General features: G+C 50.6%; 1 protein-coding gene across 3 annotated transcripts in view; it reads left to right on the forward strand.

Annotated features, from left to right (window-relative positions):
- The first annotated feature begins 15,069 nt into the window (after nucleotides 1–15,069).
- Nucleotides 15,070–19,109, forward strand: part of COL15A1 (collagen type XV alpha 1 chain) — a 109,599-nt gene continuing 105,559 nt past the window's right edge. For all 3 annotated transcript variants that reach the window (XM_045296602.1, XM_045296603.1, XM_045296604.1), the window contains exons 1-2: nucleotides 15,070–15,144; nucleotides 15,237–15,322. In XM_045296602.1, coding sequence (XP_045152537.1) covers nucleotides 15,134–15,144; nucleotides 15,237–15,322 — 97 coding nt within the window. In that variant the 5' untranslated portion in view covers nucleotides 15,070–15,133. The remainder of the gene's footprint in view (nucleotides 15,145–15,236; nucleotides 15,323–19,109) is intronic.

Here is a 19,109-nt window from a genome sequence, read left to right on the forward strand (position 1 = left end):
GGCTAGGCGTCCCACAGGCAGTGTAGCCTCTAAATTGAGGCACAGAACAAGCAAGGCAGCTGCACACTGGTCCGATGACCACAGAGCGAGAGACAAGAAAGGCAAGGCTCACAAAGCCATCCATCTCTCCGTCCCTCAGTCAATCCCACCTGCGTTTATCAGCCAGGCTGGCACAATAAACTATCTCATGGGTCTTCTCTTTTTTCCAGGATTCTATTTTACAAAGCATAATGTCCTCCAGAGACTGCTTTCTCCTGATAACATGTCCAAAGTGCATGGCACGAAGTCCCACCATCTTTGCTTCTAAGGAACAGTCTAGCTGTTGTTCTTCACAACAGATTTGATGTTACCAAGGTGGATGGTGAAGCCTTTCAGGGGCCTTCCCAGTTCAGAAACAAAGTGAGAAAAGTTACCTCTTGCATTTGCTTGGGCTTGAGGCCCTGGTGGGTGCCTGGATCCCAGGGACTGCAGTTGCCCCGGCCTGTCCCCAGGGCTGGCCAAGAGGAAGGAGGCCATTTGTCAGTTTTTCCCTCGGAGCATTTCAAGTTCTCAGATGTCAGGAAATCATCTGTGAGTGGACAGATAAGCCATAGCCGGCAAAAAGAGGGCAACGACCCAGAAGATTTTAATCGAATTAGCGTAATTCGATTTATGCTTTTGAAAAGAAAGGAGAAGGGAGGGAGTTACAAGGAGCAGAAGGTGATCAGGAAGAAAGAAGCTGAGCCACGTCAGTGGCTGCAGATAGGAGACAGCAAAGGCTCAAGGCCTAGGAGTATTCCCTGGTCCAGTACTATCTGTGGAAAGAAAATTCTCCTGTCCCTACATGACAAAGCACATTACAAACTTTCTCATCTTTGTCCCAAATCAGTTGTCCACCTCTGTCTCTGTCTGGACTCTCTCTTCTCTCCCATTGATCTCTTTGTTGATTTTGATGCCAGTACCGTGTGGTATGGATTACTGTAACCTACAAGAATAAGTCCTGAAATCAGACAGTGTTCATCTTTCACCCGTCTTTCTCTTGTCGAAGTTATTTGGTCTTTCTAAGGAGTGCGCATTTTAGATGGATTTTAGAATCCATTTTTCAGTTTCTACCTAGAAAAAGCCACCTGGGAGGTTGACTGGGATGGAGTTGGAGCTACAGATTGATTTGGGAACAACGATCATCGTCACGATGTTGAGTTATGTCTTCTGGCCAATGAGCGCAGAACACAGTCTATATTTTTTACTTCTTTTTTCCCAGTGGTATTTGTGGTTTTGAATCTACAAGTCCTTCGCATGTCCTGCCAGATTTATACCTAAATTTTTCATATTTGTTGTGCCATTAAAATGGTAATTTGGATTTCTCATGGCTTGTTGCTGGTATATGGAAGTACAATAGATTTTTGTATGTGGATTTTGCATTCTGCCACCTTACTAAGTTCACTCATTAGTTCTAGTTGGTCTATTATCAATTCCATCTACATAGACAACCTTATTTTCTGTGAATAAGGAAAGTTTTAGTTCTTTTCCAACATGGTTGTCCTCTATTCCTTTCTCTTTTATGGATGGTCCGGCTGGAACCCCGGCCCATCTTTGTGTAGAATCATGAGATTGGAAAGGCTCGCCTTGCCCCTCATCTCGGGCACCAGGCACCTGGCCTTCCACCATTCAGGGTGACCAAGGGCTGTTCTTGGTCACAGAGAGCTACTCCTCTTCTCCTAGTATGTCCAGAATGGCCATCGGGAATCGATTCCATTTTCTATTGACAGAAAATAGGGCGAGTACCAATGGGAGGCAGTCAAAATCCAGAACAACTTCCCAGAGGGAGAACCCGTCTCAGGGAGTTGGGCTTGTCCCAGCCTCTGTATAGTTCTCCTCGGCTGGTATCTCTGGCATTTGAACTCTGGCCTGTTAGAGCCAAAGCCTCTCCTTTTTTCTCTACACCAGAGAGTCTAACGATGCTGCCTCCAGACGACCACCTGGTCAACGTTCTAACGGTGGAGGAATGTCAGATGCATCAGCGATATAAAGCACTTGCTGCCATTTATGGAGTACTTTGGGGATACCAAGACCAGAGCTGGTGTGAGGTTGTGGCATCCAGGCACCTGAAAACCCAAGCTCACTGCCATTGAGTGGATTCCAACTCATAGCAACCCTGCAGCACATAGCAGACTAACCCCACAGGGTTGGTGCAGTCACAGGAAGCTAATACAGTGGCCATCGAGGGCATTCAGTAGATGAATGGCTCCTTGGGATTAAGGCAGGGGAGGCTGGAGGGAAATGGGGAGCTGATAACCATGAGTACAACAATGGAGAAAACATTCTAAAACTCTGGTGATGATTGTACAACTCTTCTTGATGGGACGGGACTATGGAATTGCACAATATGTGAATTAAATGCCAATAAAGCGGTTGAAAAAAACAAAACACAGGCTCTACCAGTTCCCCTGGTTTGTGAGGAGCATAAAGGTGTCAACTCCCCGGGACCCGGATGGAGATGTCCAATGTCGCCCCTGCCAGGGTTAGAACCAGGACCCCGTGCCCCCGCCCCCACCCCCCATCAGAACCCCCTGCACCGAATCAGTGAGCAGTTAGGCGTCCAGAGGGAGCACGGAAGTGGCCAGTGGCTGAGCGGACCTTTGTAAGGCATATTAATCTGAAAAGCATGCCTGACATTTATTCTGAAAGGCGTCTTTCTATGGGCCCTCAATTCTTGTAGTACAGAATGATATTTTCCCTATATACCTTCATTATCTTTCAAATGTTTCCTAATTTATTCTCGGGCGTCTGTATCAGAGGGACACGGTACCTCAACAGTTTAAAGCTTTTGAATAAAGACCATTGCAAAGTGACCCTGAGGAGCGTAAAACCAACATAGATCGATTTGATGTGCCACACAAAGCTGGTTTAAGCCAGCCTGGCAAAGTCCCCAAGCGTTGATCGTGTGACAACATTGCAGGGTTAGACTCTGGTGTCAGAGGGCCTAGATTTTCCCTGAATCTCCTATGTCTTTGGTCCCTAAGACAATCTCTCTGTAGTTCGCCCTGGCGTCCAATAAGAAAAGGCCGATTTGAGTCATCCGCTTGATCTCTATCAGGAGGATTTCAAAACTGCTGGGCCAGGGCTCCGTCCTAGCTGGACACTGGATTGCTTCAGGGCTTCTCAGAATCTCCTTGCCCAGTTCCACCCCCAAGGTGGGTCACAGGCATCAGGGGGACCAGGCACCCGTGTTTTTGAAAGCCTCCCATGGGATTCCAGGGGCGACCAGGGCTGAGAACCCCAGAGTTACGCTGAGTAAATTCTTGGTGGATCTCCACCGCCCTCCAGGCCCAGATCCCCTCCCTGTTCTTTCTCCAGGGACTTCAGCAGAATTTCCCTCCTGGAGTGGGAGTGCTTCCTGGGAAAACGGAGACAGCTGCTGCTAGGGGCTCTGCTGTGGGCCTGGCTAGAAAGGCCATTTATTGAGGGCCTGCTAGATGCTGGCTGCTTAGTGTCAGCCACGTAAGTAGTCCTCGGAGACAGATGCCGCTGTCTTTGTTCATCCAGGCTGGCCTTTACCCGGCTGGCGTGCTGAGCAGTGAAGAGGCATGAGGCTGTGAATAGTGGTGTGAATCCTGCACATATTGGCAAGGTGGCTTCTCATAGTTGTGCCGACTCACACCATCACCAGTTGTGCACCCTTAACTCTTTCTCCTGGCCTTTGTCTGCACTGGGGCATGGTGTTCCCACGGCCCCCTCCCCTGTAATTAAAAAGAAAATAACACAATAGATATAAAATGGTACTGTGACAGATTGAAGATGACCATCGGCTCTCTCACTCTCTCTTTTCTTAATTGGATCCACAATCGGTGCTCATGGAAGCAGCAGTCAAGAGATCAGACGTATTGCATTCGGTCAATCTGCTGCACAGGACCTCTTTAGAGTCTTGAGGAGCAAGGGTGTTACTTTGAGGACTAAGGTGCGCCTGCCCCAAGCCATGGTGTTCTCCTTTGCATCACATGCATGTGAGCGTTGGACTTTGAATCAGGAAGACTGTAGAATAGACCCATTAGAATTGTGGTGCTGGAGAAGAATAGTGAAAGTACCATGGACTGCTAAAAGGACAATCCTATCTGTATTAGAAGAAGTAAGACCAGAGTGCTCCTTAGACGCAAGGATGGCAACACTCGCCTTACAGCCTTTGGACCTATTATCAGGAGAGCCCCGTGCCCGGAGAAGGACATTCACTTGGTGAAGTGGAGGGGCAGCGAAGAAGAGGAAGGCTCTGGATGCGATGGCTTCACACGGTGATGGGCGCAGGCACAGGGGCAATAGGAACCCTCATGAGGATGCTCAGGGCCTGCCGGTGCTTTCCTCTGGGTTGTGTAAGGTCGCGATGGGGCAGGACCACTCGACGGCACCCAGCAACTACAGCAGGCTCTTTGCTATCTCTTCTACTGAGAACTGGAGCTGAGTTTCCATCCTGTCAGATCTGCTCTGGGCCCAGACATTTACTTGCCCAGCAGTCTGTGGCAGCTGCCATGTTTGGGGCCTCTTGGGGCTCCATTGTAAGAAGCATTGCCGCTTCTGGCGGGGGTGGGGTGGGGGTGGGGGATTGGAGCTTTGTTAAACAGGTAGAGGTGAAACACCATTAGAGAACGTTGGAAGCAAGGTGGAAATCCAGGAGCCTACCACCTGACACAGGAACACGAGACTTCCAGTCTCGTCCTCCTTTCCCGAAGAATGCGAGTGGGGACAAGGTCCTGACTTTTCTAGCAGAAGTGTTTCCCATAGCTGCCCATAAGCTCTGTATCCTTAATTGTACATGACTAGAGATTATTTCTTCAATGTCCATTTGCTTAACGACTCCACCCCCCTTTGGGAGAAGTGGGCTGCTTCCAGTTTTTCAATAAGCAGCTCTTTGAGGCCTACATCCTGCATATGGATTTTCCCATATTTCAGGGTATTTTCTTAGGCGAGTTTCCCAGAAGGGGGTTATTGAGTCAAAGTGTATGAACATTTTTATGGCTTCAAAGTAGCTTTTGAAGAAGGTAGGTGTTCCATTTCATGAAGTTTCCAAACATAAAAGAGGAAATTTGGCTTCAGAAAGCCCCCTTGTAACACATGGATGTTAAAATTTGGGCCATGAGCCATTCTGGTCATTTTACTTAGGTATTTAAAGCTTTCCTTCTTAAATTAAAATAACTTAAAAAGTCGTTTGTTTTATTGGTGTTTCTAATGATGGTGATCTTTTCTGGACAAAAAAACCTTGTTTTTCATTTTGAGCTTTTCTAAAAAGAATCCAAAAAGGATAAGTTAACCTTTTCATGACTCACGTGATCAGAATAACCATTTCCCTGCACTTAGTACCCGGATGTGTTCAGGGATTACTGAGGTGGGGTATCGGGGGATGCTCCTTGCTCCTGCATAGAAGGTCCTCAGACTTTGATACCACCCTCCTTGCTTTGGCAATGGACAATTGTTGGTCTCTCTGAGCAGCTAGTTTGAGGAGACAGAGCAGGGATGGTTTAGCTCCACAGCCTTCTGGAGGGCTTTATTCACCTGGAGCTTCCAACATCAGGTGATGTGGGTGAGAGCAGGCAGGTGAGTCTTACACTACATCCACGTTCCCTTCCCGTGGAGCTGATTCTGAGAGTTTAGAAATGGTCATATTCTGACATGGCTGTGACCTATTTATCTGTGGGCCACCAAACCTGTCTAATGGAGCCGTCACCCGCATGGTTTTTCATTAAAGGGAACAGAACGGAACACAGCAAGAACTATCTGAATGGACTCCATGCAATAAGGGCAAGTCTGGTTACATAAAACATTAGTTTCAGATGTGTGTGCTTATGGGAGTGTGAAACCAAAGGTCTCGGTCACGAAGTCTGAAAGCCGGAATCTGCTAGTCCTTCTCTTCGGGGCACACGGAGCAATTTTGGTGGGATTTTGTTGCTGTTGTGTAGTCCTGCCCTTGCACTGCAGACGTTAGTGCTCCTGGCCCCCTTCAGCCAGATGCCAGTAGGCTCCTCATTCACTGTCACAAAAGACGCTCCCCACAGCATTCCCAAACACTCCCTTAGGGGTGACAAGAATCACTTGTGAACCGTGGATCCTATTGTTATTCTGGGCCAGGGAATTGATGCTGACTCACAGGGAGCCTGCAGGACGGAGTAGACCGGCCTCATACAGTTCCCTAACCCATCATCTTTCCTGAAACAAATGACCAGGTCTTTTCTCCCCAGAGCTGCTTGTAGGTTCTGTCTGCTAACTTTGTAGTGTGCAGCAGAGGTACTTAAATCTTTGCCGACAAGCCTCCTCACTGAACCTAGAGAGTAGAAGGGAAAGGAAGCCACAGGCCATTGCTGGTCCGAGTGATTCTTCCTGCTGTTTGGGGATGAGGTCCAGGATGTCCTGCTCCAGCAGAACTGGTTCCCAACTAAGAGGAGAGAGAGAGGCCGTGTTTTTGGTCAGCTGTACCACTCTGAGAGGCAATGACCCTGGCATTTGGGAGCATCCAACCTCAAAGAGTGATCAAACTCTGCTTCCTTTGGCCTGATTTCATGCCCTCTTCCATGAAGATTTATGAACTCATCATCCTTGAAACAAAAACAGCAGTTAAATTCACCACCCCTATCGAGGAAGTGAGAACCAGTGTCAGGTGTACCAATGAGGAGCTGTGGGGTGGGGGGTGGGGGGTTGAGGGGGTGGCATGAAAGACAGGTGAGGCCACAGCACGGGGCTGTGCGCACAGCCTCTTCTACAGGCCCTCGTCTCTAGGCAGTGACCGCTACAATAGCCTCTAGTTGCCTTTTCCTTGGTCAAATGTTCATCTTTCTAAATTTGCTCAGAGGACCCTCTGGTTGACTTGAGTTTGGGGCTAGGTAAAAGGTCCCTTTTAATGTTCTGGTCCATGTTCACCCCAAAATCTTAGGTTCTATGGGTCTTCCCTTAATAGATCACACTTCCCTTGCTCCTTCGAGGGAAACCCCATACAAGAGAAGTCTTGGCAGTCTGCTTGAGAGGGGAACTACAGGTGCATCATGGTGAGGGGCTGTATTTGAAAAGGGAAGGGGTCCGTGGTAGTTACATAATCGACTGTCAACCTGAGAAGGGGTGGAGTCTAGCCTGTCAATCAGGTCATAGCCAATGAGGCCTCTGTGTGGGTATGACCTTCTCCTGAGGATTCTGGGAACTCCTGTCTTCCTCCGTGGAGGTGGGACACACACTCTGCTTCGTCTTCTCGCTACCAAGCCACATGGAGCTACGCTGGAGCTAAGCTGATGTAGCCAGAGCCCTGGAGCTGGAGGAGCCACATGGAGATCCACACCAGTGCTGAGATGCTTATACTGCCACTGGATCCACAAGACTTCCAACCCACTGGCCGGCGATCTTCCTGAATTCGGCATCATTACATGTGTTGTGTGAGTCTGAAGTGGAATTTATAGACTGGTATCAGACATATGGGCTAATATCTGACTTATGGACTTGATCTGAACCGGGCTGGGATTTTTTTTAATATACAATTATGCTTTGATATAAAGCACTTTCTTATACACATATGTGTGTCTATGAATTTGTTTCTTTAGTCCACCCGGACTAACACTGTGTCCTTACGGAAGAGGTGTCAAGAGGGCATTCCGGGGAACCAGGTGCCATAGACCTATCGGTGTAAAACTGAAGGGATTAGAAGAAAGACCAGGGGGATGTCTTAAAATTCCAAATCTCAGGGCTCATCTGTAGAAATTCTGATTTAATCAGTCATGGGCAGAGAGACTGGAAGGAGCCCTGGGGTGCAGTGGCTAAAGGGCTTGGCTGCTGGCCCTGTGCCTTCTGAGGGGCAAAGATGTGGCAGGCAATCAGCTTCTGTAAAGATGCACAGTCTTGGAAACCCTATAGGCAATGCAATCTGTTCTACAGAGTTGCGGGGGCTGGAATTGCCTCCCGTGGGCTGGGTTGGGTTTGGGCGCAGACACTGGGAAGCTGCGCTTTTCCTACTGTTCTTACAAAGCAATTTTGTTCAGATTAAGCAACATGGGTCTGAACTGCGACTGCCCAGAGCTGCTTGGTGTAGAGTAGAGCAAGAAAGAAGCATTCCTTTCCAGTTAGCCTTCGGATTCGTAATGGTCTTGACTCTGGGTGTGTGGAGGAACTTGGAGATAGGATGCAAAGATTAGATCTCAGTCCCAAAGGACAAGGAGCTTATCAGACATGTGGGCATTTTGAAAACCCACAACCATTGATCCCTTTTGATTCATAGCAACCCTCTAGGACAGAGAAGAAGGGCCCACAGGGTTTCCAAGGCCGGACCTTAGATGGAAGCAGACAGCACGTCTTCCTCTTGAGGCAGGGCTGACGAGATTGAGACGCTGGCCTATTGGGTAGCAGCAGAGCGCTGAACCACTTTAGATGCGACACACTTATCCAGAGGGGGAGATGAGAATGGAGGGAATAGAAGAAATGACTCTTTGGGGAACATTGGATGTGTTTCTGGGGAGGGAAGGGTGGGTAAAGGACATTGGGGGTGGCTGCACAACAGGAGTGATGGAATGAAGCTCACAGAGTTGTACGAGGGGCTTCAAAGAGTGTGGGAAAATTTAGTTACCTTTGAATTCCATTTCCTCATGGGTTTTTTTAAAGCCCCTGAGGTAGTTTATTGTGCCAACCTGGCCAATAAACACATATGGGGTTAATTGAAGGGCAGAGGGTTAAATAACTCGATGAGCCTCACCTTTCTAGATCTTGGGTCTCTTGCTTTTTGATGGTCGGACCAGGGTACAGCTGCCTTAGACAGTTCTCTGCAAGACATCCCCAAGGAAAAGCCGCATGGACCTGCCCCGATGCAGCCCTGGGTGCTGGAGCAGCCGTGTGGAGACCCTTGCCAGCACTGAGATGCTTACACGTTCACTGACTCGACTTTCCTCCTGCAGTCAGCATCATTGTGTGTGTTTTGTGAGATGGAGGAGGACTTTGTGGATTGGTGTCAGACATATGGGTTAATGTTGGACTTGTGGGCTTGGGCAGCACTGGGTTGGGATGTTTTCTTGATGTGCACTTAACCTTTGTATAAAACTCTCTTATACATGAGTTTCTGTGGATTTGTTTCTCTCAAGTACCCAGACTAACACAGCCCCATTGGGTAGGTGAAAAATGTTGAACGGACAAGTGTTGTGTTTTGTATGCGTTGACACCAATACAAAAGAACACACATCCACACCAATACACGTCTACACAAAGATGTAGCAGGAACAGGAATACTGTAGTTGGCCCCATCATACTTCCATACGTTCCCTTGTATGGTCCCTGCCAGACCATACAGATTATGGGGTGATAGTGGGTCCCCATCCCTTGGAGCAGATGGCAGCCTCCATTGTGGCTGCCATGCCGGGTAGGGCATGTTGACTGGGATGTATCAACCCAGCCTTTGGCACTTAGGAGGCAAGATGATCTGGAGAAGCCCACTTTAATCCCCATTAATAAGGGAAATCAAATGCGATTCACTTTCACCTGGCCAGGACTGTAGGACACGTTTAGTGGCGACTCTTCTGTTCCTTGTTGTAGTCCACAGAGAGCTAGCTCACTCTAACACACTACCGACTATATTTATAGCTGCTCACTTGTCTTGGGGACACCATGCTCATTGGCCCTTGTGAGCAGGGGGTGAGGAATACCCTACATGCCTTCTTATGATACGTAAGGGTCAGAAGGCGAAGAAACTCTTCCTTAATCCTGGGTTACTCAGAGCAGCATGTGAGGTGAAGTCTCTCTGGTCTCTCGCTTATCAGGGAGCCTACGGAGCAGGAATGAGGAGAGGAGAAATGAGGCAGAGGAGGAGGGAGAGCCCATCAGGGGCATGAAGCCTGGTCCTGATTGCTTGGTTCTGTGAAATCATTTTCCAAGAGATCAGGACGGTGCCCCTGGGAGAGGAAGAGAGAGTGATTCATTATGTCATTTCCATGGATGAACCCTTTGTCCCTCCTGCACTTCCATGTTGCTCGTGCATGGTGCGGAGAAGATCGCTCAAGGTGCTATTCTTTCCCATCAACAGGAAGTCTTGGGGCACAATTCCCTGGGACTGGAAGCAAGAGGTGCTCAAGGAGGGCAGGGGATGGGGATAGCAGCTGTGTCAGCACTGAGGGACCTGGGGCAGAAACACATGGTTGAAGATGCTGAAAACAGGTGAGGTCGACAGAACCTGAAGTAGCTGTCTTCATTTGGATCCCCCTAGAAGTCGACCTTGAAGCCACAATTCTAGAAATGCAGGAAAGGGAAGACAGCCCACAAAGGGCAAATGCACTACACCCTTGTGCCAAGGGAGCTCAGTGCTGCAGGGCACCCGGGCACCAGTGTAAACCAGGTTCTTGAGTGTTCCCACCGATGGGGGAGGGGGCTGAGGTTGCGTCCACGGACTCCTTTTGCTGACGGCAATGACGCTTGGAGGCGTCATTCTTTCCCACCACTTCTGGCATCCGGGCGTCAACAGGGAAAACCCTCAGTCAAGGGAATACCCAGATCAAGCCCACTGCTGTCGGGTCAATTCTGACTCCCAGTGACCTATAGGACAGAGTAGAACTGGCCCACAGGGTGTCCGAGATGGAAAGTCTTTACAGAAGCAGGCTGCCTCATCCTCCTGCGGTGGGTTCAAACGTCCACCTTTTCGCCCAACATTTAGTCCACCGCCCCACCAGGACCCCTGAAGGGAACACAGGCGCTGGCCACGGGAAGACAGCCACCACATTATAAAGGCAGTACACAGATGATAAAGGCAGAAGAGTGTCAAGCGCAGCTTTCTCCGCTACACTGAACAAGTCGGCTCTTCTCAGCTCTGTCTCCTTCGCCTCCTCGCCAAACACAGTGAGGTGCTCATCACAACACAGAGGTCCTCCGTGGAAGGCAGTGCTCAACTGGCATCCTGTTCTCTTAATTACCCAGAAGGCAATGATCTTTCCGCTTATGCTGGTACACTGTTTTCTAACCAGCTGGTGAAGTCTGCTTGGCTTCTTCTGCTCATTAAGTCAAATGAAAATGCGAGCTTTGAGGACCTCCCGTGAACCTTCTTACCACAACCCCACGAAGGAGGCGTTGACAGATGTAGCTCAGAGATGAGAGTCCTCAGCCGCTCATGGCAGGGTCTGTGGTTCAAACTCACCAGGTGCTCCAAGGGAGAAAGGGTGAGGCATTCTGTTCCCACGAAGACTTCTAGCCTTAGGCATGCTCTATAGCAGAGGGTCACGATGACTCAGGATTGACTTCGCGGCCCTGGGTTTGGCGTTTTGACCTCAGAGAGCGTGTGTGTTCCATTCCAGAGGACCGAAACAGTGAGCGATTCACAGAAAAGCAAGCACATTGGCTTTTTGGCTTTGCCAGTGCACGTAAAAGTTCATGTTTATGCTACAATGTGCAGTCACATTATGAGAAAGCTGAAAATATGATGAAAATTTCCAAAATGTGATACAGATCCATGAAGTGAGCATGTGCTGTTTGGCAATCGGCACCAATAGACTGGCCTGCCGCAAAGCTTAAGAAGCACATTATCTGCCCAGCTCAAGAGCAAAGCTTGTGCACTGCTATGAACTGGAAGCCTTGCCACTGGGGTTTCAATAGCAACAGGTCCACTCACAGTGCAGAGGTTTCAGCAGAGCCTCCAGACTAAGATGCTAGGAAGACAGGCAATCTACTGGGCAATGAAAACCCTCTGGACCACACAGGAAGACGTTGCTCTATGGATCACAGATTAAGATTTTGACTTGCTTCAATGTGTCATCGGGAGGGACTGGTTGATGGAGAAAGACATCAGAGGGAGCCCATCGGCGACATATCGAGATATGATGGCCACGGGACAGACTCACCAGACCAGGCGGGGCGGTGTTCAGTTCGACATAAAGTCTCCACGCCTCAGAGCTGACTCCATGGAACTATCACCAACAGCAACGGAAAGAAACCAAGGTTCCGGATGCTCAACACGCTTGGTAACTTCGTCCCAGATCCAAACTCCAGCTGCTTCTGGCTGGTTCGTGTGTCCCTTCCAGCTGCTTGAGCCAGTCAGAAGAGAGCTTATGGAGGCCGACTTTTCTGGGTCACTCGGGTGGAGCAGGGGAAAGTGGAGCTTCCTCAGAATGCAGCGGAGCCTTGGACAAGCTGGGACATGAGAACCCACTTGTTCCGATCTTGAAGACTGAACGGAGCCGAAGTAAACAGTTTAGACCAGCGTGGGGATGACATGAAGCTTCCTCTTGGCTATTCCTCCAACCTCACATTGAATAGAAGGAAATCACTTAAGCCCTGCAAGCGCAGCGTGGCAGGAGGTGGAGTGCCTTGTTTGGCTTCCTGCTTTCTTCCCTCCCACACTCACAGCCGGGCCCGTTTGGTCCTTAGACCCTCCGCCAAGCTGAGCTCACCAGTCCCACCTCTAGGCCATACTCCCAAGCGAGACACTTGGTTATACCTGGCTTCCCAGGTAGAAAAGGTACAGATTTAACCATATAGATGTGCACCCATGGCCACGCATTTTAGGGGGAAAATGTTTTGGGGGGAATTATATCTTTCGATTTCTATAAACCATCACTTTAACACAGTGGTTCTCAACCTTCCTAATGCCACGACCCTTTCATACAGTTCCTCATGTTGTGGTGACCCCCCAACCGTAAAATTATTTTCGTTGCTACATCATCACTGTAATTTTGCCACTGTTATGAATCGGGCATCCCCTGTGAAAGGGTTGTTCAACCCCCAAAAGGGTCGTGATCCACAGGTTGAGAACTGCTGAACTAGAAGGTGGAACCGAAGACATGGTTAGGGATGTCCCATGAAACAAGAACTCTAACCCTCCAGACCAAGGACCCACATCTCGCGCGGCACATGGTTGCACCCAAATAGCCTCCACAGTTACTTTCCTTTTTGGTCATTGTTGTAAATAGGCCTATCATACATTTTCCAGTTCAGCTTTTTAAAGGTATGCAACTTGTTCACAGCAATGACAATAATTGGCTAAGCAGCAGTCCCCTAAGTACACCTTGGATGACTGAAGGCACAGTCTTCCTTGGGTACCACACATGGCCTGGCCCTGTGAGGGGTGACGAGAGATGAGCCACTTTCAGTCTGAAGACTCCAGAGTGAGGGGGTTGGGGGTCAGTGTAGACTATCTCACCTGGTAGAGTTTAGCACAAGGCCTGTGACTTGAAGAGCCCTCACATGGTAGCTTTTGCCATGGTCCTTAGTACCAGGCATAAGGAGAGTATATGATCTTTGAGTGAGAGGAAGCACTGCCAAAATCAGTTCAGACTTGGACTGCTGGGAAGGCAGGCCTGCCCAGGGCCTCCACCTGCTGGTGCACAAGTAACCCAGAGGCTCCACAGTCATCCTGGTTTTCATTAAGGATCTCTAGATTCCAAGGGACCACAGTCAAGTGAAAAGGTGGTTGGCGTTAGCCCTGCTGGGGACAAGGGCCAACGGAATGGTCACTCCTCAGAGGACATCCATGTCCCAATCTCTGGAACCTGTGGATGTTACTTTATCTGGTAGGGGGCCTTAGTGGCATAGTGGGTTACTCATTGGGCTGCTAACCGCAAGGTCAGCAGTTTGAAACCAGTATTGACCGCAGGAGAAAGAAGAGGCTTTCTACTTCTGTACAGAGTTATAGGCTCAGAAACTCACAGGGGCAGTTCTACCCTGTCCTATCGGGTTGCTATGAGTTGGAATTGACTCGATGGCGGTGTTTTATTTCAGTAACATCTGCAAGAATTCACTTTCTCTTGCACTCTGTTTGAGGACAAGTCTATCCACATCTCTGGTCACTGATTCCTTCAATGGAGACTTAATCCGAATGGAGACTCTAACCTTCTCCAAACCAGTCACTCAGAATTTCAGCTGCAAACAATTAAATCTTCTGATCTTGGGTTTCATTAGTTATAATTCTTGGATCGCACAGGCTGGCGTGCTTCTTCTGTGTGGGGAGCTGACACCTCACTAGGAAGACTGCTTGTTTCAAGACAAGCGTTAAGACCCTAGATTCTATTCTGTCTGATCATCACACACCGTGGAGCTATGTAAGCTCTTCTAAGCTCCATCTGTATGACAGCACATTGACGAGAGCAACTTGGAAGTTTAGAGGGAAAACCTAGGGGCAGAGAGTTTGTTTGCTGGGGAGGAAGGACCCCAAAAAGGAGCGTAAGAATACTTGCACGACTTGAGGAATGTAAGCAATGCCCCTGAATAGTATACACAGAAATTTGTTGACTTGTTTTGCTGTGTATAATCTCAACAGACATCGCAAAATGTAGAAGAAGGTGGGGGGAGGGTGGCGTGCGGAAAGACAGCAGCAAAAAGCACCAAGCCTGTTACTCTCCAGCCAGTCAATTTTGACACACAGTGACAGGGTAGGACAGAGTAGAACAAGGCTATCATTTTTAGAGAAGCAGCTTGCCGCATCCTTTTCCCACGGGGAAGGCTCGTGGGCACCAACCACTGACATTGCAGTTAGGAGCCCGGGGTCCCAATCCCTCTGCCCCCAGTGCTCCTTCATCTCCTTGCCCTCAGCCCCCCACAAAGCCATCGCCATGGGGTCAAGGGGAAGGATTATTTGGGATATATAGCACGTATGCCCCAAACATGGGGCCACTCCTGAGCGTCCACGTGAGTTTGTGGGTCAGGTGAGCTGATTCCCTCCAGCTGTGTGACCTTGGGACATTCACATGCCTCTCTGAGCCTCAGTTTCCTCGTCCATCGAATAGCAGAATCTCCGTGGTTCCTGTCTCCCTCGGCGGAGAGGGCCGGATGGACAAAGCGCGCGAGGTGGCCAGGGTCCGCTGGGCTTTCCTCGAGGTTACGTAAGACCGCCTGGGGCGGGGGGGGGGGGGGGGGGGGGGGGGGGGGGGGGGGGGGGGGGGGGCGGAGGCGCGGAGGTGGAGCCCGTCGAGGGGGAAGGGGCGTGGGGAGCGCCGGCGGGCCCGGATCCCCGGCGAGCGAGAGCCTCGGCGACCCGAGGTGGGGCGCAGAGCGGGAGCGCAGGGCGCGGCGGAGTCGGGTTTCAGAGCGCGGTGACTCAGGGCGCCGGCCACTGCCGCGGAGCGCCGCCTTTGTTCCAGGCGGCCGGGCGCACAGCCCCCAGCTCTCGCCCAGCTCCGCGCCTCTGCCCAGCCCGGCTCGCTGCGCGCCTTCGGGCTCCAAGACCAGCGAGATGGCGCCAAGGTAAGACCCGCCGCCTCGCGCCCCGGGACCCCCAGCCCGCCCTCCTGCCTCACCTCCCCTCTCACCTCCCCTCTCTCGGCCACTTCTTGCAGGAGGAACGGCCAGTGCGGGCGTCTGCTCTTGCTGCTCTCCGTCTCCGCCCTTCTCCCTGCTGTCCCTTGGACCCGCGCCGCGACAGGTAAGGGATCCGGCCTGGAGGGGTGGCACGGACTCTCCACGCCTTGTGGAAAGTTGGTTTAGCGGCGGGCGCGGGCGCGGTGCGCGCTACATTCCTGGACATAAAAGGGAGTGCTCTCCACTCCGTGCGCACTGGCCGGCCTGCTGGCGGCTTCCCGCTGCCATGCCGGCTCGGAGCGGCGCTTGGGGGCCCTGGGCATTCGGAAAGGTGGAACGCTGCCCCGGGACCAGGGGCCAGGGGGTCGGCCCCTCCAATCTGGGTACAGAAAGGGAGTTAAGAAGCCAATGACAGCGCGGGTGGCTCCGAGGGCACAGTTTGATCCAGCGCTCGCGCCGAACCCCGCTCTCAGGTCCTTCGCGCGGACTCGCAGCTTGGGGTGACTGACAGACTGGTCTACTGCATGGCCCGCACGCTGCAGGGAGGCATGGCCACCAGTAGGGACACCTAGAGGCTTTGCCGTGCAAAACTAACGGGACCAAATTACTACAATGCCTTCCTTAGGCTGAGTTGCCTAGGGGATGGCAGCTGGGTGTGCAAGCCGTGGTACCGGGTGGTGGGAAGAGATGTGGGCCCAGAGGTTGGGCATCTGGGTCTCTTCTGCTCCCTGGGCCCCAACTTTCACACCCGGACCCAGAGGTGGTAGCATGAATAGTGGGGTCTGAATTAAATGGGTCTCCGTAGAGATAGAAGGCCTGGGTTTGAATTGTACCCAACCAGGGCGCCCTGAGAGGTTCTGACTCTCCGTGCCTCAGAGCAGGAAAGGGAATGGTCAGGGGTCTGCGGTGGAGGTCGAAGGCAGATTGGAAATAATGTGCTCCCGTGCTGCTGGAGCACAGGTGGGAGTAAGTGATGGGGACTGTGCTTGGATCCTTGCAGTCCTGGTGGGTGAGAAAGCCATGCAGGCATTTTCACAGAAGCGGGAACACAGGTTGGAAGCAGCTTAGGAAGTGGCGGGACCAAGAGCCAGAGCAGAATCCAGGTTTCCAGGCTCCCCTCTGCTGCTTGCTGAAGCTCTATAGCACGAAAGTGATCGGAGACCAGGGACACTGCCCCCCCCCCCTTGAAGGAAACCAGGAGTACAGTGGACAGCCTTGGTTAACTCATGGTGTGCCGAGGAAACCGGAACAGCTCAGACCATTGTCCTCTCAGAAGGGGGACCCAAAGCAATGGCAGCTGTCCCTGCCAGAGCGCCCAGCCTGGCATTTCTTGCAGATCAAAGGGCAGCTGGCACATAGTTTTGGCTTCTCGGCATCATGGCCCATACTGAACATTGCAATTTTGCATGTGATATTGGGCACTGCCAACCCAGCTGCAGAGGGCAGCTTTGGGGTCTGTGGTCTTTGGTGAGTTTGCTGCAAACCCTCTCTCTTTCCTGAAGGGGCCGGGGTTCTTCGGAAGGAAACTTGGCTTCTTTCCTGCCCCACCCACTCTGCTTTTGTAGCTGGGTTGCTCCATGTCAGGTCAAGGCTAGTATTTCTAACACGGAGGAAGCCCCTTTCCCTTCCCTGGAGAGAAAAGGGAGGCCAGGAAGTCCTTAGGAACCGAAGAGGCCTGTTTGTCCCTGGTGGGTCCTCGGTGCCTCCGTGGGAATCTGAGGACCCTGTTCCTAGGAATGGGAGCTCACCTTCTGCAATGCAGATCTCGCATGAGTTTCGTGTGGCTAACGCTTACCAAACACTTGTGTATGAATGCCGGACAGGGATCTGGCTCATTCACCTCACACTCACCTAGTCCTCGCTGCAACCTGGAAGTGGGGTCTGGAGATGGTTATGTTCTCTGTATATCAGATGAGAGATGGAGACCCAATTGGCCAGGTAAAGATTCGGACCAGATAGTTTGACTCCAGAATCTTGGCGTTTAACCATCTGATTATGCGGTTAGTGGAGCTTCACAGAATGAAGGCTTAAGGGCCCACAGTCTCCCATGAGCCCTACAATGGAGTGTCCTAAGTGTAACTCAAGCCCATTGCATCATAGAGAGTCATACCGTCTACACAGCACTTGCCCTTCACTCAGCCACTGGATCCATCACCCAAGAGGGTTGAGAAGAAATAAAGTGTCCTCTATCTTACACAAGAGGTTCAGAGAGGGGGTGAGACTTGCCCAAGGCCACAAAGCTATAACTGGGTAGATCCTTGATGGTGGTCCCATGCCTGTGACTCTCAGATTTCCACTGCTTCCTTATTGGACCACTGCTTAACTGACTATAAGAAATAATGATGATGATGATAACTAAGATGTTGTGACGTTCATATGAGCCACGGTATTCTAAGCGCTTTGTGTAGTGAACTTCTCCAGTCTTCACAACGGTCCCATGTGTTGCCCCTCTCAGAGCCGAGGAAGTTGAGCCACAAAGAGGTAAAGCCGTATTTGCCTTGTGTGGCAGAAGCACTATCTGGACCCAGAGCCTCTGATTCCAGAATCTGTGTGCCCCTCCACTGTCACATCTGCTCCCGCAGGCTGACTTCTGACAGCAGGTTTGCAAACGGGTTGGCAGGAGCTTTGCTGTGGGTGTGGTGGTTGTTGGGCGCCATCGAGGCAGACCTCGTACACAGCCGAACGAGACGCCATCTAGTCCTCGGCCATCCTCACAGTTCTGGTGTTTGAGCCCGTTGTTGCAGCCAGGGTCGACCCATCTTGTCAGGGACCTTCCTCTTTTTTGCTGCCCCTCTACGTTACCAGCTGTTAACCCAAAGTCAGCAGTTCAAAACCACCAGCCGCTCCATGGGAGAAAGATGAGGTTCTCTTTCACATAAAAAGTTGCAGGGTGGGAAACTCAAAGAGGCAGTTCTAGCCTCTCCTCTAGGTCTTTATGAATCAGAATTGACTCAGTGGCAGTGAGTTTGGTTAGTAACTTAGAATCGAATGTGGTGTTTTTGTTTTGGTTTGGTTTTCAAGAAATGTGGCAGTTTCTTACAAAGTTAAACATGTTCTGTGACCCAGCGCACCTACTCCCAGGTGCCTACAGCAGAACAAGAAAGCAGATGTCCACACAGTTGTATGTGAACGCTCACTGTGGTATTATCCACAATAGCCAAAATACTGGGGGGTGGATGGATAAACAGAATGTGGTAGTTCCATACAATGGATGAAAAGGAATTAACTATGGATACATGCTACAATATGGATGCATTTTAATGCTATTATGGTGAGTGGCAAGCGTCAAACACAAAGACTATACACTGACATTCCACTTACGTGACATTTCTAGAAAAGGAAATACTATAGACGCAAAACAGAAGGGTGGTTGGCTATGAGTCACAACAATAAAGTGTTGAAAAGCAAGGATGTCACTTTGAGGACTTAAGATGCGCCTGACCCAGGCCATGGTGTTTTCAGTGGCCTCATACGCATGTGAAGTCGGACAGTGCCTAAGGAACACCGAAGAAGAGTCAATGCACTTAAATCAAGTGCTGCAAAGAATATTGACAGTCCCATGGACTGCCAAAAGAACAAACACATCTCTCTTGGAAGAAGTATAGCCAGAATTTCCCCTTAGAGGCAAGGACGGTGAGACTTCGTTTTAGGTACTTTGGACACATTGTCAGGGGAGACCAGTCCCTGGAGAAGGACATCATGCTTGGTAGAAGGCAGTGGAAAAGAGGAGGGCCCTCAATGAGATGGATTGACGCAGTGGCTGCAACAATGGGCTCAAGGCTGTGCTTTATTCTGTCCTACACATGGGGGCGATGAGGGGTGTATTAGTCTGGGTACTTTGGAGAAACAAATCCACAGCAACTCATGTATAAGAGAGTTTTATGTAAAGAAAATGTGCATCACGAAAACAT

The sequence above is a fragment of the Echinops telfairi genome, unplaced genomic scaffold (genome assembly GCF_000313985.2).
Source record: "Echinops telfairi isolate 266 unplaced genomic scaffold, ASM31398v2 ScPeMD7_7410;HRSCAF=8448, whole genome shotgun sequence".
In the NCBI taxonomy this organism is placed as follows: domain Eukaryota; kingdom Metazoa; phylum Chordata; class Mammalia; order Afrosoricida; family Tenrecidae; genus Echinops; species Echinops telfairi.